This window comes from Mixophyes fleayi, chromosome 9 (genome assembly GCF_038048845.1).
Source record: "Mixophyes fleayi isolate aMixFle1 chromosome 9, aMixFle1.hap1, whole genome shotgun sequence".
Taxonomy (NCBI): domain Eukaryota; kingdom Metazoa; phylum Chordata; class Amphibia; order Anura; family Limnodynastidae; genus Mixophyes; species Mixophyes fleayi.
Window position 1 is genome coordinate 14,204,852 of NC_134410.1, and position 25,845 is coordinate 14,230,696.

The following is a 25,845-nucleotide window of genomic DNA, read 5'->3' on the forward strand; positions in this document are numbered from 1 at the left end:
AGCACGGCGCATTGGCAGGAGGAAGAGCTTGGTGAGGTGCTTGCAATTAGAGGAGAGGAGGAAAATCAAAAACAAATAACTGGAGCTGTAAATGATGCAAAATAATGCAATTAACCAGGAACTCCGGGCTACACAATAATAACTTGTTAGCCATGATTAAAGTAATGCTGTGAACAGTCACCACCCACTTTGGTACATGCACCCATGTACAATGTATAATCCTTTCTAAAATACATTGTACATGGGTGCATACTTACCTCACCCCCTTAACAACAGCGATAACCCCGTCAGCACGCTCAATGATGTCATCAGCTGCAGACGTCTTGTTTCATTGTCATTGGCTGCTGTCGGGGTGAAGAGGAGTCGTTATCGGGCAGGGTCGGAATAGTCACGTCGGGGTAAGTCTTGTCTCTCTCCTCGGCATCAATATGCTGTACCACACCCTTATTAGTCAGGATAGGAGAGGATAGATATGAGATTTTCTTGCATGTTTCTGAGGTTCTAATTCTTGCTCTATAAACTAGTGACGATGTGCCTCCATAATGTCACTGGCTCATAGGATAGGTTGCTCTGTGCATGTTGGTTCAGCCCACAAAATGGAGTTTTCAACTGTGTTACATGCAAGATGCAGTACGCCACATGCGTAAATCCCTTTCCCCAAATACCCTGCTTAATGGTTCTGAGTTGACAATTAAGAGCCTGACACACGACACTAGTCCAGTGTTGGAAGTGATATGTGACCCTGTACTTGGATAAAGCATTGCATGGACTTTAGTTTTGTCTCTGTACTTAAAATTAAATCAGGTCCCTGCACCAATAACGTTTATCTCTCCCTGACTTCACTCTGCCTCCTGTAATCTCCTCTCTCATTAATCACCAGGCATCAGACACCCTTTTTGTTCTTGCTTTTCTCTCTCGCTCTCCTCAAGGTTATGTCCAGCCCTCCACTACAAATACACCGTCCATCTCTAGTCCCTGGAGTCTCACTATGCTCCCGTTACTGCTGCCGTTCCTTCTCCTCCTGATCTTTCTCTACCTAGTATGTCCCCAATGGAGGCTCCCAGGATTCACCACGTCCCGTCCGCGGTACCCACCTCGTCCCACTCCTTTACCCTTCCTGGGTAATCTGTTTGATTTGGGGCACGCTGACCTACCTCATCACTTCCTGCATCTGTCCCAGAAATACGGTCCCATCTTTCGGCTGAGCTTCTGGGGTAAAGGTGAGCCAAAATTGTGTTTCTTGTGTTAGAGATAAAATATACAAAGTCAAGAATTAGGTCACCACAAAGTACAATGTACCTGTGGGCTGCGTGCAGTGGAGGCTGCCATCTTGTGCGTTAAACCAATATTTATGCGGATGCGGCCTTCACTAGAAGTCCGGGACATCACTGAGGTACAAAGTTGCTGAGGTGACCATTTTGTGCCTCCACGATGTGATCATTTAGGTTATTCACAAGCATTTTATTAGCTAAGTGTTGGGGATCCATTGATAAAATAACGTCACCTGCGCAAATTATACCGTAACCGATGGCAACCAATCAGACGTCTGCTCTCATATTGGAAACATGACAGAGTCTGGTTGCTGTGATATAAAGCACTGGGTGGCTAGAAATGTCTTATTAAATAAACCACATTCTGTGTTATCGTTTACTATGCACTGGGGGTACAGTGAATATAGGGGTACAGCACAAAAATAAGTTTTTTTAGGTGGGGTAGCTCATTGCAACATCACAATAAAGTACATCTTATTTTAGGATAGACAGCCTTTAAATCTTAACAGTTATATTAATAGAACGTCAATATCCAGCACAATTGGAATTTATTACCAGTTGAACTCGATGGACCTGTGTCTGTGTCTTATAACGGACTCTGGTGACATCATAGATTACTTGTAATGTTTTACATATGTGCTTGGCTGAGCATCTTACACTCTCAGTGTCCCCAATGACAGCTGTATATCTTAGTACAATAGCCTCCCTTAATCCTAAAAGACGTATTTTAGAATTCACATTTAGGAGTAGATTTACTAAAACCTCTGAAAAGGAAAAATGGAGATCAGATTCCAGCTATCAGATCAGAGTTGGCTAACCTGTGATACTCAGGTGTTGTGAAACTACAAGACCCAGCATGCTTTGTCAATATATAGCAGCTTATTGCTAGAAGGGTATGCTGGGACTTGTAGTTTCACAACACAGGTTAGCCAACATTGTGCTAGATTCTAGCTATCATTAATCGAGTGTATTCTAGATTCTAAAATGTACTAGATTCTAGCTATCATCAATCGAGTGCATTCTAGATTCTAGAATGTACTAGAGTCTAGCTATCATCATCAATCGAGTGTATTCTAGATTCTAGAATGTACTAGATTCTAGCCATAATTTATCAAGTGCATTCTACTTTCTAGAATGTACTAGATTCTAGCGATCATCAATCGAGTGCATTCTAGAATGTACTATATTTTAGCTATCATTTATCAAGTGCATTCTACTCTCTAGAATGTACTAGATTATAGCTTTCATTTATCGAGTGCATTCTAGATTCTAGAATGTACTAGAGATTCTAGCTATCATCCATCGAGTGCATTCTAGATTCTAGAATGTACTAGATTCTAGCGATCATCAATCGAGTGCATTCTAGAATGTACTATATTTTAGCTATCATTTATCAAGTGCATTCTACTCTCTAGAATGTACTAGATTCTAGCTTTCATTTATCGAGTGCATTCTAGATGCTAGAATGTACTAGATTCTAGCTATCATCCATCGAGTGCATTCTAGATTCTAGAATGTACTAGTTTCTAGCGATCATCAATCGAGTGCATTCTAGAATGTACTAGATTTTAGCTATCATTTATCAAGTGCATTCTACTCTCTAGAATGTACTAGATTCTAGCTTTCATTTATCGAGTGCATTCTAGATAAATGATAACTAGAATCCGACTGGTGGCTATAGACAACACCTCCATTTTTCCTTTTTGGAATTTTTAGTAAATTTATCCCTTAGTGTTCATATCCATGTAATGTAGACAATGGGGATCAGTGAGATTAGTATTTGATAAGCTAGCTATGACATAAGTCTCTAATAGTCCATGCGGACAGTGGGCGGGGCTTGTTTAGTAAATAATCAGGCAATAGCGGTGAATGGTCCTGTCTATTCAAATATGCATTTGTATAAGGAGTTTTTGTCATTTCCGTGCACGTCTTCAAAAGATGACATCCTGTTTATATTTAATGTCTTCACCCAAAATACCTTTGATTTTCTAAATATTGATTATTAATTTATCTATAGTCTTTAGAGGGTGCTAGCATCAGGAAATGAGTCTCTATAACTGCTATCTTGTGGTGCACTACAGAGGGGAGAGCACGCTTTTAAATTGGTAACTTTTATTCATTCTTATTACAAACTTTTTATTTGAGTGTAATATTATTCATATATTATTTTAAAATGAAAGAAAATAAACGTGTATTAAAATAAGGGGTAAGTATCTGTCTCTAATTGATTGAGTCTTTTTTCTTAATCTTATATGGATGTGTTTTTAATCTGGTCACGGACACACAATTCCATTGAGTCATGAGATAAGTGTTATGTTTATGAATGTTTAATAATCATGTATAACACATATTGTATCATACCAGTATGCACTGGATTTTACAATCCCTTTTAATTTAATTTAATTGATTCACCATTTTTTTATGTCATTTTCATTCTCAACAATTTATAAAGGGATTTCTGGTTAAAGTTTTGAATTTCTTATTCCACAGTATAATGTAGATAGTAAAACAGTATTTATATGTATGTGTGTATATATATATATATATATTATATATTCCAAATTGATCCAGTTCATGTATATATTGGGCTAGCTTGTCCTGGATCATTTTATCTCTTTAGTATTCGCCTCACTTCAGTTCGTCATTGCAAACATAATATTTCTGTTGTTCTGAGGATGCCTCACATTCCAGGAATGTGACCGGTCCCTGATCCGTCTTTCCAATATATATTTGATATCGTCTGGATTCTCATCCAGCCCTTAATCGCTAAAATATGAGCCCTTCTATTAGATCACTAATTTTCTGGTTGTTTATTTTTCTTTTAATTAAAAGATGCTCAGAATTCCAGATTAGGAAGGAATCTCCATTAGTGCGTTATATCACTAACACCCATAAATCAAACCTCCCGCCAGCCTGTGATTCCTAATTCTTATGCTAACGTGGCTGTTATTTTAATGCGGTTATTGATGAATTGTCCCAGGTAGAAGGTAGAATAGTCTTTATTATGTCTGTTGATTGTTGCCTCAATTATCTTCCTGCCCGTGGCTACCAGAGTATTAAGCCTCGTACTGAATCATTAGTCCCTAACAGTTAATTGTTGTGACCCATCTAAATGTACTGTAACCTGAATCATGTGCTATCAAACTGGTTATAAAGTTGTGTCTAGGTGTGTGCTTTTATCATTAGAATATTTAATTCAATTACTTACTGGAACTGAGTATCCGTGACAAGGACAAGATTAAGAAAAACATATTTATATCTATAGATAGATAGATAAATAGATATATATCTATATCTATCTATCTATGTATATATATATATATATATATATATATTAGAGATGGGCGGGTCCGGTTCTCCGAGAACCGAACCCACCCGAACTTTGGGTATCCGAGTACCGAGCTGAGCAGCTCGGTACTCTCCCGCCAATTCCGAATCCAAATCGAGGCCGAACGTCATTGTGACGTCGTCGGATCTCGGGACTCGGTTCTCGCGATACTTCAACTTTATAAATACACGCCTCCACAGCAATCCATCGCCATTTGACAGAGGGAGAGAGCAGGGTGTAGTCATAGGCTAATTAGAGCAGGGACAGAGAAAGAATACAATATTGTTCTTGCAATTGCTCTAACCAAAATCGCTAGTGCAGAGAGGAGGATAGAGGTTTATTATTTTTTCTTCATATTTGGCACTCCCCAGCGCTTTTGGGTTGTCCCCCATAATTGTGCATTAATATTTCTGGCTGTCAAAAGTCATATCTGTCAGCAGTATCTACTCAATAAATGTTAGCACTCCTCAGTGTTTTTGGGGTGTCCTCTCTAATTGTGCATTAATATTTCTGGCTGTCAAAAGTCATATCTGTCAGCAGTATCTACTCAATAATTTTAAGCACTCCTCAGTGTTTTTGGGGTGTCCTCTCTAATTGTGCATTAATATTTCTGGCTGTCAAAAGTCATATCTGTCAGCAGTATCTACTCAATAATTTTAAGCACTCCTCAGTGTTTTTGGGGTGTCCTCTCTAATTGTGCATTAATATTTCTGGCTGTCAAAAGTCATATCTGTCAGCAGTATCTACTCAATAAATTTTAGCACTCCTCTGTGTTTTTGGGGTGTCCTCCCTAATTGTGCATTAATATTTCTGGCTGTCAAAAGTCATATCTGTCAGCAGTATCTACTCAATAAATTTTAGCACTCCTCTGTGTTTTTGGGGTGTCCTCCCTAATTGTGCATTAATATTTCTGGCTGTCAAAAGTCATATCTGTCAGCAGTATCTACTCAATAATTTTAAGCACTCCTCAGTGTTTTTGGGGTGTCCTCTCTAATTGTGCATTAATATTTCTGGCTGTCAAAAGTCATATCTGTCAGCAGTATCTACTCAATAAATTTTAGCACTCCTCTGTGTTTTTGGGGTGTCCTCCCTAATTGTGCATTAATATTTCTGGCTGTCAAAAGTCATATCTGTCAGCAGTATCTACTCAATAAATGTTAGCACTCCTCAGTGTTTTTGGGGTGTCCTCTCTAATTGTGCATTAATATTTCTGGCTGTCAAAAGTCATATCTGTCAGCAGTATCTACTCAATAATTTTAAGCACTCCTCAGTGTTTTTGGGGTGTCCTCTCTAATTGTGCATTAATATTTCTGGCTGTCAAAAGTCATATCTGTCAGCAGTATCTACTCAATAAATTTTAGCACTCCTCTGTGTTTTTGGGGTGTCCTCCCTAATTGTGCATTAATATTTCTGGCTGTCAAAAGTCATATCTGTCAGCAGTATCTACGCAATGGATTCAAAGCAGTCCACATATGATCTAAATGAGCAACCAGGTTCTGTCACCAGTCCTGATGTTAGTGTTCCCAGTACGTCATCTGGCCAAGGCGATGTCAAACAACAGAGTGTTTTCAAATTAGTGCAAAAAACAAAAACCAAAAAAAAATTTACTGTATTGAAGCGAAAACGAAGTGTAACTGAGCAAAAGTTAAGTGACGATAAAAAAAAAATTGCAAGCATGCCATTCTACACACGCAGTGGCAAAGAGAGAATGAGGCCTTCACCTTTGGCTATTAGTGGCAGATCCCAAAAAGTTACCCAGCCTACAATTGGTGCACAACTACTGTTACGCGTCAAAGCTGAGCTGCAAGATACCAGTGAGGCATTACAGGAGAATATTTGCTCTGATTCACAAATGACAACAATCCCTGTGGAGAGTCCATCCAACAGTGGGATGTCTAATCGTGAGCATTCTGCTGATGTGTGCCTTAATAGCCCGAGTGTAGCCGGTGATACCCAAATTGAGGATGCCACTTTGGAATTAGAAGAGGATGAGGGGGAGATTTGTGTAGGCGACGAGGGCGCTAATGAGGATGTTGATGAGGATGAGGTTGTTTGTGTAAGTCCTGCACCAGTGGCAGCAGTTCTGGCACGTGACAAGAAAAAGGCCATTGTCATGCCTGGGCATAAAACAAAAAAATCCACTTCTTATGTGTGGAATTATTTCTACCCAAATCCAGACAACAATTGTATAGCCATTTGTAGTGTATGTGAAGCCACAGTCAGTCGAGGGAGGGACCTTAACCATCTTGGAACCTCGTCTATGTTACGCCATTTAACGAGAGTTCATGGCAAAGTGTTGGGAAAAGCTGAAAGTTCTTCCCAAAAGAATACAAGCACTCCCTCATCAGCTAAGACCCTCCGCTCACCGACATACCGACGGCCACAAAATACACCCACCACACCATCCTCATCAATATCCTCAGTAGCGCTCGGAGTTAGCCCGGCATCCCACTTAAGGCTGGATGACTCCGGCACTATTATTGATTCCTCTGAAGAAAGCGTTAGTCCTGCTGCTGCTGTTGCTGCTGCTGGGGGTGAATCGTCATCCCAGAGGCAGGTGAATAAAATGAGCAGTCCTACATTTCAGCAATTAACTGTGAAACAATCCTTTGCGAGGGGAAGCAAATATGACAGCAGTCACCCAGTCGCCAAGCGAATCACAGACGCCATGGCTGCAATGTTAGTGTTAGATCTGCGTCCAATCTCCACCATAAACGCAGCTGGTTTTTCACAGTTAATTGAGGTTTTGTGTCCGCGTTACAGAATTCCATCGCGACACCATTTCTCCCGTAAAGCTATTCCACAACTATACCAAAAAGTGTGTAAAAATGTAGAGATTGCGCTGAAAAATGCCATTCTGCCCACTGTTCACTTAACCACAGATATGTGGACAAGTGGAAGTGGCCAAACCAAAGACTATATGACTGTGACAGCCCACTGGGTTGGTCATTCACCTTCACCAGCAGGAACAGCAGCAGCATGTACACCACTACGTAACATTTGTCACAGGCAGGCCACTCTTTGTATCACCGGCTTCACTAACAGGCATACGGCTGACAATTTGTTACGCAAACTGAGAGATGTGATTGATGCATGGCTTATACCACTCGGACTCTCCCCAGGGTATGTCATTTCAGATAACGCCAACAATATAGTGCGAGCATTACAGCTGGGTGATTTCCAACATATTCCCTGTTTTGCTCACACCATCAACTTGGTGGTGCAGAGCTTCCTACGAAACAACCGTGAGGTGCAGGAGATGCTTTCGGTGGCCCGTAAAATTTCAGGCCATTTCAGGCATTCAGCCACAGCATGTAGGAGATTACAGCAGCTCCAAGAGCAGTTTAACTTGCCCTGCCACCAACTTAAGCAAGAGGTGGTAACTCGGTGGAATTCCACCCTGTACATGCTTCAGAGGATGGAGGAACAGCGCAAAGCCATCCAAGCATATTGCACAAGTCATGACATTGGGAAAGGAGGGGGGATGTATTTCACTCTTGCACAGTGGGGAATCCTTTCAGTGCTGTGCAAGGTGCTGAAACCATTTGAAGTTGTGACATGTGAGGTCAGTGCAGACTCTGCTAGTTTGAGCCAAGTCATTCCTTTAATTAGACTATTGGAAAAGCAGCTTGAGAAAATGAAGGAGGAGCTGAAAGCAAGCAATTCAGCAAAGTATGTTGGCCTTGTCGATCAAGTACTTAATTCGCTTCACAATGATCCTCGAGTTATTAAGATCTTGAACTCGGATCAGTACGTTTTGGCCACTGTGCTTGATCCAAGGTTTAAAACCTACATTGAGTCTTTACTTGTAAATGAGCGAGATGTGAACTTTTGCAAGGAGCTATTGCTCAGCAAGTTGGCCGCTGAACTGGGCCTCGGCTTGACGACGTGTCCTCCTTCACTTTCTCAAGCTGTTGCTCGTAAAAAATTAAATTTCCAAAAAAGAAGCAGGGAAGACACAGGGGGCAGACGAGAACAATTTAACATCTGGGCTGGTTTGAAGGATTTTTCAAAACAAAGTGTCACTTTGCCCATAAGTCCATCCAATATGAGTATAAACATGCAAAGGATGGTGGAGGATTACTTTCAAGAGGTAGTTGATATGGAAATGTCAGACAGTCCCTTTCCTTACTGGGAAGAAAAGCAAGCTATTTGGAAACCCATGTACAAACTTGCTTTGCAATACCTAAGCTGCCCACCCTCCAGTGTGTACTCTGAACGAGTGTTCAGCACAGCAGGGAACTTAGTCAGTGATCGCCGTAGAAGGTTACTTCCCAAAAATGTGGAGAAAATGATGTTTATAAAAATGAACTACATCTTCCACGAGGAAGGCCTTCACCATCCAAGACATGCAAGCACTGACTGTTCTCTAATGGCGGATTCAAGCGGCGATGAATTGATAGTCTGTGATGATGACGATAACACTGATGAGGGTGAGGATGAAGCTGAAGATGATGCCGATAACATCTTTTTAAAACTTTCTATGTAAGTGTAGGGTGCAATCTACCCCCAAAGAGGAAAGGGACTTGTGGCATTTCCATATCACATACCATCTTGAAAGGCTGCTGTTAGGGCAATTTATCCTTAAGGGTAGGGTGTCATAGACAGAGTGACCCTAAACTGGCTTTGTCCATTTTTCATAATATTGTACAGTCTATAATGGCTGAATTTTTTAGTATTTTATACAAGTGGAGGGGGGCCTAGAGAGACAGAAACCAAACTGGCTTTCTCCATGTCAATTAATATTGTACAGTCTATAATGGCTGAATTTTTTAGTATTTTATACAAGTGGAGGGGGGCCTAGAGAGACAGAAACCAAACTGTCTTTCTCCATGTCAATTAATATTGTACAGTCTATAATGGCTGAATGTTTTAGTATTTTATACAAGTGGAGGGGGGCCTAGAGAGACAGAAACCAAACTGGCTTTCTCCATGTCAATTAATATTGTACAGTCTATAATGGCTGAATTTTTTAGTATTTTATACAAGTGGAGGGGGGCCTAGAGAGACAGAAACCAAACTGGCTTTCTCCATGTCAATTAATATTGTACAGTCTATAATGCCTGAATTTTTTAGTATTTTATACAAGTGGAGGGGGGCCTAGAGAGACAGAAACCAAACTGGCTTTCTCCATGTCAATTAATATTGTACAGTCTATAATGGCTGAATTTTTTAGTATTTTATACAAGTGGAGGGGGGCCTAGAGAGACAGAAACCAAACTGGCTTTCTCCATGTCAATTAATATTGTACAGTCTATAATGGCTGAATTTTTTGGTATTTTATACAAGTGGAGGGGGGCCTTGAGAGACAGAAACCAAACTGGCTTTTTCCATTTCTTTACATATTTAACTATAAGTGTAGGGTGTAATATACATTCAAAGACGATGGCTGCATTGCCAATATGCATAGATGGAGAGGAAGACAATCTGTTTTGTGTGTAGAATAGGCCTACCAACGAAGAATTAAACTGTTTTTTGGGATGATTTATTACCTCAACAATTAGATTACTTGTCTCTAAAACAGTTGGAGCACTAAATTGGGTTAATTTAGGCCCAAAAACATGGATTTTCCCAAAAAATAGCAAAACAAAACCAAACAAAACCAAAACCAAAACCAAAACACGCAATGGAGGTTTTGCAAAACCAAAACCAAAACCAAAACACGACGGTAATCCAGATCCAAAACCGAATCCAAAACCAAAACACGGGGGTCAGTGACCATCTCTAATATATATATATATACACAAGTTAACCCGTGCATGATACTCATGCATTCTAGTCAAATCAAGATACTTAAGGTCTTAAAAAGGTTCTTGTCATGCATTTGGGCCTAGCCCAGGCCTCCTCAGGGGAAGAGCGTTACTTCCCGACACAAGCGCCCTTTTTAATGTGTGTTCATGAGGTAAAATTACTTCACGAAAATGAGTTTGACCCCTCAACTCGTAAATTTAGCCTTTACTACCCCTCCCACAGGGGGAAGGGGGGATGATGGAAGTTAACTGACTTGACTATTCTAATTTTTTTGTCAAATAATGTCAGTATACCAAATTTCAGGTCAATTGGATGAGCCCTTTCTGAGAAAATAGTTTTTTCCACACACACACTAACGCACGCCTCTACACATGTGTGTTCATGAGGTAAAATTACCTCACGAAAATGAGTTTGAGCCCTACCAAATTTCAGCCCTTTTTGAATTTTTTTTCCCACACACACTAAGAATTTAGTAGGTCAGTGTATAACTCTGCCCAGCAGGTGGCGCTGCAACTTATTTTTTTTTTCCACACAAAGATGCCACTAAGCATTTATATATTAGATATATATATATATATACATATATATATATATATATATATATATATATATATATATATATATATGACAGATAGAGATGTGTGTGTGTGTGTGTGTATATATATATATATATATATATATATATATATATATCAATATACATATATCAATAAATTAGAGACAGCTATTTACCTCTTATTTTAATACACAACTTAATTATTATTTTCACAATTCTCTATCTTAAATTTAATATTTAGCCATTTTATGAATGATGTTACAATCACATTAGTTTTTTAATAAGAATGAATAATGTCTAGCATTTGACAAGTATGATATCTCCTCTTTAGTGCACCATAAGATAGCAAGTTTTTTCTCATTTTTGGTGTCTTAGAGACTATTAAATACACCTAATAAAGTATGTAGTTCATATATGGGATACAGAACTAGGTCATATAGTGCACAACTACTATATGTGTTTATGTCTTCATGCAACTTTTACTAACTTCACTGCTTTCTCCTTCTGGTTCTGTTCTGTGCTTTTTAACCAATGTATTTATATAATCAGAGAGAGTTATTATTTCCGTACAAGTCAATAAATTTGTCATCTGAAGGTTTAAAAGACTTATTTAAAGATTCCTGTGTTCTCCAAGACCAGATGTATTGTAACCGTTCCTTTTTTTACAAATGTATGTTTAAATTAATTTCAGACATTGTATTGTTGTAGTTACTGCTTTCTGTGATGATCTGATGATATAGGTACAGAACATATCACCAACTGCCCACCTGGTTACCTGTGACGTGGACCTTTAAAGATGTTGGTGACCGCACCATGCCTAACAACTGACTTAGACTTTAGTATATGGCATACTTTTGTTTTTAAGTAGTATTCTCCATGTAAGCACCTAATTATAACATATGTCCAACCTTCTACATTTTATCACTCAGAAATCAATGCTTTAGAACCCCTAATGTAGACATTCATACCAAGTAACCAACGTTTAGCGTCCAACGTTCTTTCAGCACCATCAAATCATGAATAGCCGGTGTATTTATCCTTGTGTCTCCGCTGTCTAAGGTGATGGAAAGTTTTATGTCGCTAATCCTCATGGTGACTCCCACATATGTCTGTGAATGTTTACTAAATGCCTCCCCTTTTTTTCTGTATTTTTCTTTACCGATCCAGTCATCTGATAATGTGTTGGTTTAATGTCACAGGCTGGAGTTTACCTTTCGACTTGTCCGATGGCTTTTCATGGGGAAACATCCCACCATATGGAAAACCCTGTTATGTTAGATAATCAGAACATGGAGGGGGTGTGAGATCTGAAGTTACCTACCTGACATTTTTATTTCTGTTGACAACATGACATTAAACCCCACCCCGCAAGCTCGCTGCCCAAGTGTTATCCTTGACTCACGACTATCTTTTGCTCCTCACATCAACTCTATATCTAAATCATGTTACATACATCTAAAAAAAACATTTCCAGAATACACACATATCTTACACAAGACACCGCAAAAACCTTAATTCATGCATTTATCATCTCCCGCATCGACTATTGCAATTCCCTCCTTACTGGTCTTTCCAAAATCAGACTTGAACCCCTAGGGGGGTATTCAATTGTTGCCGTTAACGCTCTCAATCGAGCGCTCTAAAAATATTAGCGTTAATACGGTAACTACTCGCTAAATTTCATCTCGCAGCTCCCTGAGCTGCGAGATGAAATTCAGCGAGTAAACTACCGTATTAACGGTATTTACACGCATATTACCGTATAAACTGTAATATTTTTCGAGCGCTCGTTTTTTTTTGTTTTAGCGAGTTAAAAGCAACAATTGAATACCCCCCCTACAATCTATTTTGGACTCAGCAGCTAGATTGATTATCCTTACTAACCGTTATTCCTCTGCTGAGCCGCTCTGTCAGTCTCTACATTGGCTGCCTGTATTTCAACGAATCCAATATAAAATTCTTCTACTAACATACAAGGCCATAATTGCACCGAAATACATTTCCTTACTTGTCTTAAAATATCTCCCAACTCGACACCTCCGTTCTGCATAAGATCTGCGTCTCTCTTCCACTCTCATCACTTCCTCCTATTCCCGGTTACAGGACTTTTTTTCGGGCTGCACCCACTTTGTGGAATTTCCTCCCTCGCACAGTAAGACTTTCCTCTAGTCTCCAAACCTTCAAGCGTTCTCTGAAAACCCACCTCTTCGGACAGGGTTATAATATTCCTCAACCATCATCTTAATCTCCCTAGATTACCCTATTACCACCCTCTACACAACTAACACAAGACAACAACCCTCTGACCAACATTGGTACACACACAGCCCACTCAGTACTGTTACCTTTGCATTCTAGCTGGTCCAGTGTGCAATATGATGTAGCACATGCCCTTGTGTTGAAACTCCCATTGTCCCATAGATTGTAAGCTTGTGAGCAGGGTTCTCTTACCTCTCTGTCTGTATGTATTACCCAGTATTGTCTTATTACTGTTTGTTCCCAATTGTAAAGCGCTATGGAATCTGCTGGCGCTATATAAATAAATGATGATGATAATTGATATCTCTACTAGGCCACAGTCTATCAGTACAAGTGATAGGGACGCTGTGCTCTTCTTCCCTACTCTCCCAACAGACATTGTTGTATTAAACAGTGCGGCCCTGATCCGCGAAGCGCTGATTAAGAAGTGGGCGGACTTTGCTGGGAGACCAACCAGTTATGTCGGTAGGTACCCGTGTTAATAAACGCGCTTGGGTCAGGTGACTGATGGCGTTTGATCATGCTCACATCATGTATTAATATAAAGGTCACATGCGAGGGCTAGCGGTATCCGTGGCTGTCACTGGAACCCGGCTATTGTTGACATTATCCTATGTCTCATAGTATGTGCTTCCATCGCCCATGATGCAGGTGACCTGATATCGCTGGGGGGGAAGGACGTGTCCCTGGGAGACTACACACCTGTCTGGAAGGTGCAGAGGCGACTCACTCATTTGGCTCTACAGAAGCGGGTGCGCAGGAGCCTGGAGACCCTACTGGGGACGGAGGCCAGGAAGCTGTGTCAGGTGACCATGAGAGGGCAGAGAGGCTGGACAAGAATAAAGTGTACATGTCACTTACTTAGAGTGAGGTCCCAGTGAACCTGTATACTGCATTTGCTTCAATATGGAGAGGAGTGTGATGTGTGTGGGTCATGCGGGAGAGTTGTTGGTTTGGGATACTGACTTTCTCTCTTTCTTTCCCGCACTCCAGGATTTCCTGCAGAGGAAGGAGCAGCCAATGGACGTGGCTGAAGACTTCTCTCTCCGCACATGTAGAGTGATCACACACCTGACATTCGGGACATCTGTGAGATATAGATATACGGCCTTTCTTTATGTTTTACCCTCTCCCGACTCTTTCTGGCCCTTTTACACCGCTAAAATGTCGCTGAATCTGTCACAGCAAACACCAGCAGGATAAAGAGGACACATATAAACATACATGTAATCATGTCTGGAACATACAGCAATCATGATATTTATATCACTTTTACATTCACATTATCCTTTATTTTACTTTGGTCTTCTTTACACATCTGCTCATCCTGATCTTCCATCTGCTGTTCTCTCTGTGTCCCCCATAGTACGAGCTCTCAGACCCCACGTTCCAGGAGATCCATCGGTGTAGTGTTAATATCATTAAGTTATTTGAGGCTCCGGCTGTCAATGTCTTGGACTTCATCCCGTTTCTCAGGGTAAGAGTAAAATACAACAAGAAAAGAAATATAACTGAGGCAGACAAAGGAGCTATGACTCTGCCCCTCCCCCTGTAGGGTGACACAGGGATGTGACAGGAGCTGTGAGTCTGCCCCTCCCCCTGTAGGGTGACACAGGGATGTGACAGGAGCTGTGAGTCTGCCCCTCCCCCTGTAGGGTGACACAGGGATGTGACAGGAGCTGTGAGTCTGCCCCTCTCCCTGTAGGGTGACACAGGGATGTGACAGAAGCTATGACTCTGCCCCTCCCCCTGTAGGGTGACACAGGGATGCTGACAGAAGCTATGAGTCTGCCCTTCCCCCTGCAGGGTGACACAGGGATGCTGACAGAAGCTATGAGTCTGCCCCTCCCCCTGTAGGGTGACAGATATAAATGATGAATAGTTTATAGTTACACTTGGGGTGTACAAGTCTTTTTGCCTTTTTCTCTCCCACATTTGTTTTCCTCTGCTCAGAAGCTCCCAAATGAAGCCTTAAACCGTCTCCTAAGGGCTGCGGAGCGGAGGGACGGCTTTGTGAAGCGACAGATGGAGAGACACAAGGTGTGTGAGAGGTCTGGGCTGGGATTACCGCCTCCTCTTATAGATAGATTGTGGTACTAGATCACCGTGTCTGCTTCTTCTGTCAGACTCATCCCCCGGAGGCAGAGTCACAGGAAGACATACTGGATGAAATGATCCGATTCCTTAAAGAGAAGTCCACGGCTGAAGGCAGCGAAGAGCCGGTGCTCACAGAAGATCACCTGCACATGGCCGTGGTGGACCTGTTCATTGGAGGCACAGAAACCACAGCATCGTTACTAACCTGGACCGTGGCCTTCCTTGTCCACTACCCCGAGGTGCGACCACACCCGAGATACAGTGTGACACCTGTAATGAGAGCCATGATAATATTATACAACCTCTGCCTCGACAGCTGTGGTGAAACTACAAATCCCAGCATGCCCTGCATGTTGTACTGTGTGGAAGCTGACATATGTACAGTATACTGTACTGGATATATAAGCAGACGGTTTTATCAGTTTTATTTTACAACAGAGTGTACATTGTTCCTTCTAATACATTTTGGAACCACACCTTGTTTTTATCCGTTGATCTGCAATACAGAAATAAATCATCATATCGTTCAATCATCATATCATTCAATCATCAAATCATCATATCATTCAATCATCATATCATTCAATCATCAAATCATCATATCATTCAATCATCATATCATTCAATCATCATACCATTCAATCATCATATCATTCAATCATATCATTTAATCATCATATCATTCAATCATATCATTCAATCATCATATCATTCAATCATCATACCATTCAATCATCATACCATTCAATCATCATATCATTCAATCATCATATCATTCAATCATCAAATCATCATATCATTCAATCATCATATCTTTATATCATCATATCTTTAAATCATCATATCATTCAGTCATCATATCATTCAGTCATCATATCATTCAATCATCAAATCATCATATCATTCAGTCATCCTATCATTCAGTCATCATATCATTCAATCATTAACTCATCATATCATTCAGTCATCATATCATTCAATCATCATATCATTCAGTCATCAAATCATCATATCATTCAGTCATCATATCATTCAATCATCATATCATTCAGTCATCAAATCATCATATCATTCAGTCATCATATCATTCAATCATCATATCATTCAATCATCAAATCATCATATCATTCAGTCATCATATCATTCAGTCATCATATCATTCAATCATCAAATCATCATATCATTCAATCATCATATCATTCAATCATCATATCAGTCAATCATCAAATCATCATATCATTCAGTCATCATATAATTCAATCATTAACTCATCATATCATTCAATCATCATATCATTCAGTCATCATATCATTCAGTCATAATATCATTCAGTCATCATATCATTCAATGATCATATCATTCAATGATCATATCATTCAGTCATCATATCATTCAGTCATCATATCATTCAATCATCATATCATTCAATCATCATATCATTCAATCATCAAATCATATAATTCAATCATCATATCATTCAATCATCATATCATTCAATCATCATATCATTCAATCATCATATCAGTCAATCATCAAATCATCATATCATTCAGTCATCATATCATTCAATCATCATATCATTCAGTCATCAAATCATCATATCATTCAGTCATCATATCATTCAATCATCATATCATTCAGTCATCAAATCATTCAATCATATCATTCAGTCATCATATCATTCAATCATCAAATCATATAATTCAATCATCATATCATTCAATCATCATATCATTCAATCATCATATCAGTCAATCATCAAATCATCATATCATTCAGTCATCATATCATTCAATCATCATATCATTCAGTCATCAAATCATCATATCATTCAGTCATCATATCATTCAATCATCATATCATTCAGTCATCAAATCATTCAATCATATCATTCAGTCATCATATCATTCAGTCATCATATCATTCAATCATCATATCATTCAATCATCATATCATTCAGTCATCAAATCATTCAGTCATCATATCATTCAATCATCATATCATTCAGTCATCATATCATTCAATCATATCAGTCAATCATCAAATCATCATATCATTCAGTCATCATATCATTCAATCATCATATCAGTCAATCATCAAATCATCATATCATTCAGTCATCATATCATTCAATCATCATATCATTCAGTCATCAAATCATCATATCATTCAGTCATCATATCATTCAATCATCATATCATTCAGTCATCAAATCATTCAATCATATCATTCAGTCATCATATCATTCAGTCATCATATCATTCAATCATCATATCATTCAATCATCATATCATTCAGTCATCAAATCATTCAGTCATCATATCATTCAATCATCATATCATTCAGTCATCATATCATTCAATCATCAGTCAATCATCAAATCATCATATCATTCAGTCATCATATCATTCAGTCATCAAATCATCATATCATTCAGTCATCATATCATTCAATCATCATATCATTCAGTCATCATATCATTCAATCATCATATCATTCAGTCATCAAATCATTCAATCATATCATTCAGTCATCATATCATTCAGTCATCATATCATTCAATCATCATATCATTCAATCATCATATCATTAAATCATTAACTCATCATATCATTCAATCATATCATTCAGTCATATCATTCAATCATCATATCATTCAGTCATCAAATCATTCAATCATATCATTCAGTCATCAAATCATTCAATCATCATATCAATCAATCATCATATCATTCAGTCATCATATCATTCAGTCATCATATCATTCAGTCATCATATCATTCAATCATCAAATCATTCAATCATCAAATCATCATATCATTCAATCATCTTATCATTCAATCATCATATCATTCAGTCATCATATCATTCAATCATCATATCATTCAGTCATCATATCATTCAATCATCAAATCATCATATCATGCAATCATCTTATCATTCAATCATCTTATCATTCAATCATCATATCATTCAATCATTAAATCATTATATTATTCAATCATTATATCATCATATCATTCAATCATCATGTCATTAAATCATCATATCATTATATCATTCAATCATTATACCATTAAATCATTATATTTTTCATGCTCAACAGATGTTTTCATCTCTTAGGCTCAGGAGAAAATTCACAAGGAGATAATTGGAGTGGCGGGGCTTGATCGATACCCCACGTATTCAGATCGTACCAACCTGCCGTATCTCAATGCCACCATCTCGGAGATGCTGCGCCTGCGCCCTGTAGTGCCCCTTGCAATACCACACTCTGCCACTAGAGACACCAGGTAAGACCTGACAGTGGGGTATCCGAGCTCTTGTGAATCACTTAGGGCCCCATTCACATCCGGACGTGCGTCCCTTTTGCGTAGCGTATCTTGTGTGATTCCGTACTGCACATGAGCAGAGACGGATGTTACGCCAATGAGCGCAACTGCAGGTAATTCATATACACACGTATGTGACACTTCCGAGACTTGTAACCCATTCTCAGCAGAACACGTGACTTATCTGTTTTTTACTGTGTCACATGGGAGCAGTCCTGTATGTTACTCAGTAAAGGTGAATTTGAATATTGTCTGTTCCCAACATGACAAGTAGTACCCAGTATTCTTTTATTTCTATAATTTACACACCTTTGACGCCGACATTTTGTGAGCTGGACAAAAATTCATCAGAATGTTGCCTAGCGATGGATTAGGAACCAGTGTATTGACTCTCATGAAAGTTGTCCATGAATGGCTGCCTCAGGAGGGATGTGAGTCGGGAGGCTGAGTATTGGTTCAGTTTATAGAGAGAGGGCCTGATAGATTAAGGAACGCAGAGTGAATACAACTTGATGTTTTTTTCTTTACACGGATGAAAATCACACACATGTATGCATGTATTCAAGTAGAAGTAGAAGGAATGCTCTCAGTTGTATACAGACACAACACAGTGCAGGATAAGAACAATGCATATGTGGAATATAAAGTCCGAATCAGAAAGCACACAAAAAAAATCAATTATTATCACTTGTTAATAATATAGTCATTAATAAAAAGTAAAAAAAAATACGTTTTATTCCCTTTTTTTATGCTTTTTAATACATGAAAGCCATTTATCAGGATGTTATTAATATCTACTGTATATAAAATATATATTTACAGTTGCTCCTGATGGCAAACACATGTTCTAGCTGCATACACAGACGTCATCACTAGTAATTGGCACTTACACCCGACCTGTAGCTGTGGTGTTAAGGCTAAAAATGACTTACCTCTGAGATGCTCAGAGCTTGAATCAGATATATTTGTATGCGCTCATTCGTGGCTCGCCATTACTGTACACTGCCCACGTGCATCCGCCTCTTCACTCCCCATCCCGCCCTTCAAATCGCAGGTAGTCATAAGTGTCATTTGTGTGCGCACATTAACTGCCTGCAGTTGCTGTAACTTGCGCTAGAGCTTATATATTATAAGTCCATATCAATGTTAATATTGGTGCTCCAGGGCCACAGTAATCATTATTAATATTAATACATATTGGGGACAATGTATTAATACTCTGTTTCCTACTTAGTCTTGCAGGATTCACCATTCCAAAAGGAACCACAGTTATTCCAAACATTTTTGGAGCTCATCATGATAAAACAGTCTGGGACAATCCTGAGCAGTTCTGTCCTGGTATGTATGATCACCAATGCATATATATATATATATATATATATATATATATATATTTTTTTAAATCTCATTGACAGGGCACCATCGCCTACACACGATAGAGGTCGCCATTTTGTGGGCACTTCGTTTATTTTGCCGCTGCGCTTAGAGAGTATTGAATCAGCCCACAAAATGGCCGCCTCTACTGTGCATATGTGACAGATTTAAGCATGCCTATGTGATACGATACCAGTATAATATTTTAAGGGGATTCTCTCGCTCTTCTTTCTTCCAGAACGATTCCTGTCCCATTCCGAAGGCACCGTCCCCTCCCGATCTCTCCTTCCGTTCAGTATGGGCGCCCGGCTCTGCATCGGGGAGACCTTGGCCCGCATGGAGATCTTCTTCTTCCTCTCTCACCTCCTCAGGGATTTCTGTTTCTCCCCACTGTCACCTACTCTCCTTCCTGACCTTCGTGGGGTCTTTGGGATTAATCTCAAGTGTCGTCCTTTTTTGGTACGGGCCCTTGCTTGGGAGACTTTACCGCCAGAAACCATATTGATTCAACAGGAAAAGAGGCAGATAAAGGAGACATAAGACAGACTCACCCTGATTACTATGCAGAAAGCGGATAGACCTTTTCTCACAAATAAGAAACTTTTACTTATACTCCACAGCAGAGCTGTGCCTGGGAATGAGCGTCAAGTTACAGTGAAGCGAGTCTGAAATTGGTGTGTAAATTAAATGTTCTCCAAATGTTGCCAAACCATGTGGCCAATGGCATCGCTGAGGCAGCCATTTTGTGTGCTGAGCCCTTAGTCATGAGAATACAGTCTATCCATTTACTAGGAACCAGTGGCATCACTGATATTGAAATAGGAAGCCACTGAGGCAGCCATTTTGTATGCTAAACCCCTGGTCACGAGAATGCAACCTATAAACGCATTAGGAACAAGCCACTTCTCATGGCTATGTAGGGACTGAGGAAGGATAAAAAAGATTGTCCGTGATTCCTAGTCATCTGACAGACTGCACTCCCGTAAATATTTTTTCCAGCACAAACAAATGGCTGCCCTCAATGTGTGCAGATGGCAGGTTCATTGGATTATGGACTAAACTTTCATCTCTTCTGTGAAGGAAAGTGTGGCAGACTAGTAGGAGCCACAGCGAATACACTCACAGTAATAAAATGGTAGTTGTGAATTATTACATGTTTATATGCAGCTGATACTGGCCCAGATCAATATTGAGGATATGAAACATGATGTAAAGTGGAAGGTATGTATGTTGGTGGACAAATAGCAGATGATTAAATGATTCATTCTCAGTAATATTGAAGTCATGGATAATGTTGTGTCAACTTCATTTTCACGCCAACAATGACCGCACAACTATAAGCCATAAATCTATTATTATTAGTGCTGTAATTGTTATGTTGTGTTACTCCGAGGCTTCTGGGCAGTGCAGCAAAACAAATGAGATCCTTTGTAACTACGTAACTATCAATACTGTGTAAACCATATAATAGATCCCGGCTCACACATGGATGACCATATACATCCTGGACATAACACATAGGGCAGGTATACATGTATTTACAATCGTTGTTACTTCTCAGCTGACAGATTTTGACATTATAGAGTTTAAAGCTGAGCCTGGGGAAATAAAACACATTGTGCTGGGTTGCACCGAGCAGCAGATTTTCAGTGTAACAATTTCTCATCCATAATGATCAGGTTACTCTAAAATGTCTACATGTTATTATTTGTTTTCCCCCTACCATGCACACTTGCCACTTATCTATACTGTTATATGATTGGCTGTCGTACCTGGCTGTCAGCTGGGACAGCCAATGGCAATGCAGTAACGGAAGCAGAGCTGGCAACTGCGCTACGGATACAGGGGTCATGTGACATTTTGCCGACAGCTAGAGACATGCGTAGCTCAGCTGATATCCCTGGTAAAATGCATTTTATATACAATATTGCCTCAGGCACAACAAAACAAATTAGAAATAAACTTGTCAGTACTGCAGAAATTAAACTGAAATGTATTCCACAACTAAGACCATGGTTCTAGGTCCCATTCCCCTCACACATATCTAGCTGCAATTATTGTATTACTAATGATGATCATCTACTGTAAAGACATTTTCCAATATATTAACTTAATTTGGCTCCGTGCTGCAAAAGTGTCTCATGCAGTCATTGACCCATAAAATGATGTGAACGTATGTATAGCTGCCTACATCTGCCTTTAAGACCTCCTGGATCTCATAGTATGAATCTGGATCTCATAGTGTGATTCTGGATCTCCTAATATGATTCTGGATCTCATAGTATGAATCTGGGGCCTGATTAATTAAGGATCTTAAGTTGAGAAACTTCTTATTTCAGTCTCATGGACAAAACCATGTTACAATGCAAGGGGTGCAAATTAGTATTCTGTTTTGCACATAAGTTAAATACTGACTGTTTTTTCATGTAGCACACAAATATCAACTTTACATTTCAGTATACAAATAAACTATCAAGTATTTGTGTGCAACATGAAAAAACAGTCAGTATTTAACTTATGTGCAAAACAGAATACTAATTTGCACCCCTTGCATTGTAACATGGTTTTGTCCAGGAGACTGAAATAAGAAGTTTCTCAAGTTAAGATCCTTAATGAATCAGGCCACTGGATCTCATAGTGTGATTCTGGATCTCCTAGTGTGATGCTGAATCTCCAAGTATGATTCTGGACCTCAGTCTACGTACATTTGTATCAGTGCATGAATCAGCCGCTGTTGATAGCTCTGTTTATCTATATCGATAACTATTTACAGCTGTGTTTCAAGATGAACGAGTCAGTTCACTTTGTGTTGTGGAGATGACTGGGAGGAGCTGGAAACACAATGAAGCATAAATGCTAAATACTGGGGGATATTTATGGAAATTGTTCTATAGATCACTGTGTAGAAGAGGCGGTGTTGTCCAAAGCAGCCAACCCGACGTCTGCTTTCATTTTGTAAACTGTACTAGGAAAATGCTACCTAGTTACCTGTAGGACATGTCAACCAATTTCAATACAGTTAAAGAAACAGACTTGACAATTGCACCATGGATACAGTTGTCATAGGACATTTTTGCTGGACGTTGTAAGAGAAATCTTCAGGTTTGGTGAATATTTCCTTTAAAATGCATTTTATATTCAGTATACAGTGCCTTGCTAAAGTATTCAGACTCTTGCTCAATGCTCCAATATAAAATATAAAATTCTTCTACTAACATACAAGGCCGTAATCAAAATTGCACCGACATACATCTCCTCACTTGTCTCAAAATATCTCCCAACTCGACACCTCCGTTCTGCGTCTCTCTTCCACTCTCATCACATCCTCCCATTCTCGGTTACAGAACTTTTTCGGGCTGCACCCACTCTGTTGAATTCACTCCCTCGCACAGTAAGACTTTCCTCTAGTCTTCAAACCTTCAAGTATTCTCTGAAAACCCACCTCTTCAGACAAGCTTATAATATTCCTCTACCACCATCTTAATCTCCCTAGGTTACCCTATTACCACCCTCTACATAGCTAATACAAGACAACAACCCTCTGACCAACATTGCTTTGTGACTGATCACACAGACCAATATATACTTACCCTTGTGTATCAAACCATTGTCCCATAGATTGTAAGCTTGCGAGCAGGGCCTTCTTACGTATGCATGTATTACCCAGTATTGTTTTATTACTGTTTGTTCCCAATTGTAAAGCGCTATGGAATCTGCTGGCGCTATATATATAAATGTTGATGATGATTGATGATCACTGCTTTTATTTGGCTATTTGGCTGAGTAATAAATCCTACACTGAAATAGAAATATTACAGAGAGCAGAATTTCAAAACACTGCAACTCAATTTTTTTTTAATGTGACATACTTTTGTGACTAAAACATCTTAAACAAAAGAAACCTGAGATCTCCTGTTTGCATAAGTATTGAATCCCTGTCTTGTGGATGCTCTAAGTTTACACTGATGACAAACAATCGCCAAGCGAGGACACAATTGCTTTACAATTGGCCTCAGCCGGTGAATCATTAAAATAACGCAATGCCTGCATAAAACAATGCTCCTCAGAGATATGTCTGATTTTGACGTACACATCCTATATCTTAAGGGTATGTGTATCTTTGCAAGTCCTCTAGACCACTGATCCCAGCTCCTGCAGTACAACCTGTGACCAGCAGATGGCAATACAGGACACATCACTGGATTTTTAGTGGATGCTAAGAATCTGTTTACTATTATAGTTAAAATATAACACGATCTAAAATGGTTAATTAACATTTAGATTATAGACAAACTTCCCATAGTATTTTAACTAGCAACTGCTGTATAGATGTTTGACAGTCCAAACACTCATGTATGTGTTCCATTTTTATATCACTCTATACATGAGAATTAAACAATGATAATGGGTAATCTAGGAGTTTTGTTATTATGTTCATGGCCTGGTACACTGTATCTATGTATTTAATATCCCATCATCCATCATTTTCTTTACTGATTTGTTTGAAGTGCACATGTTGCCTAGACACATGGAGGCAGCCATATTGCTGAACTAAAGGTCAGGAGAATGTAACCTATCACAGGAGCTCACAGTGACCTCACATCCTAATATAGTAATATGCTGCTGCCACAACAAGATTGCAAATTATAATTAAACTCGTCAGCACTAAAATAACCTGAAATGTATTCTATAGCTTAGACTAGTGTAGGCTAACCTGTGACACTCCAGGTGTTGTGAAACTACAAGTCCCAGCATACTCTTCCAGCAATAAGCTGCTATATATTGGCAAAGCATGCTGGGACTTGTAGTTTCACAACACCTGGAGTGTCACAGGTTAGCCAACACTGGCTTAGACCATGGTTCTAGGTTCCATTCTCCTTACACGGATCTAGGTGGTCTCTCTGTTGACGTGTGATGACCATTTGCTATATTGTAGCATTGCTAATTAGGACCATCCACTCGCTCTTTTAACTCAATCTGACTCCGTGCTGTAAAAATGCCTCCTGTAGTTCGGGGTTCCGGACACCTGATCACCCCTTGACCCCTAAAATGATGTGAACGTATGTATAGCTGCCTACATCTGCCATTAAGACCTCCTGGACCTCTCAGTATTAAGCATCGGTCTCAATCTGTCAACATCTGTATCAGTGCATGAATCAGCCGCTGTTTATAGCTCTGTTTATTTACATCGATAACTATCTACAGCTGCGTCTCAAGATGAAACAGTTGAATCACTTTGTGTTGTGGAGATGACTGGGAGGAGCCGGAAACACAAGGAAGCACAATGCTAAATATTGGGGGACAGTTATGGAAATTGTTGGACAGTACGGTGGCTCACTGGTTAGCGCTTCTGCCTCACAGCACTGGGGTCATGAGTTCAATTCCCGACCATGGGCTTATCTGTGTGGAGTCTTTATGTTCTCCCCGTGTTTGAGTGGGTTTCCTCCGGGTGCTCCGGTTTCCTCCCACACTCCATAAAACATACTGGTAGGTTAATTGGCTCCTAAGAAAATTGCTCATCTTATTTTGAATTTACCTAAAGTGGGCCAATCACCAACGCTCCGTGGTAGCAGCCAATTGTGGGTTGAACCAATAATTGCCGACTATCCTGGGAAAAGAGGAAGCCATCTGCGTCTGATCGCCTTACTCTGGTCTCAAGATTGCAGGACAAATTGTTGTAGATTTTTCTGCTGTGATCGGCAAACGGGTGAAGACAAATCATGATGTTACTAGCAGACAGACTTTCCTAACTTCATTTAAATTCTTCCATTTTCAGTGTACTCGGCTTCAAGGTAATGACCAGTGACCATTTACTATCCAATCATGAATGACTGTACAGTACGGTCTATGACAATGAAACTTGCGTAAAGGGCAGTA

General features: G+C 39.5%; 1 protein-coding gene across 1 annotated transcript; it reads left to right on the top strand.

The window, feature by feature from the left end:
* Positions 1-987: 987 nt before the first annotated feature.
* CYP21A2 (cytochrome P450 family 21 subfamily A member 2) lies at positions 988-21,210 on the top strand. Its single transcript, XM_075185898.1, has 10 exons — positions 988-1,220; positions 13,541-13,630; positions 13,817-13,971; positions 14,159-14,254; positions 14,532-14,642; positions 15,119-15,205; positions 15,292-15,501; positions 18,386-18,555; positions 19,829-19,932; positions 20,207-21,210. Exons 1-10 carry the CDS (start codon positions 989-991, stop codon positions 20,506-20,508), a joined length of 1,557 nt encoding a protein of 518 aa, XP_075041999.1. The 5' UTR covers position 988; the 3' UTR covers positions 20,509-21,210.
* Positions 21,211-25,845: the final 4,635 nt, after the last annotated feature.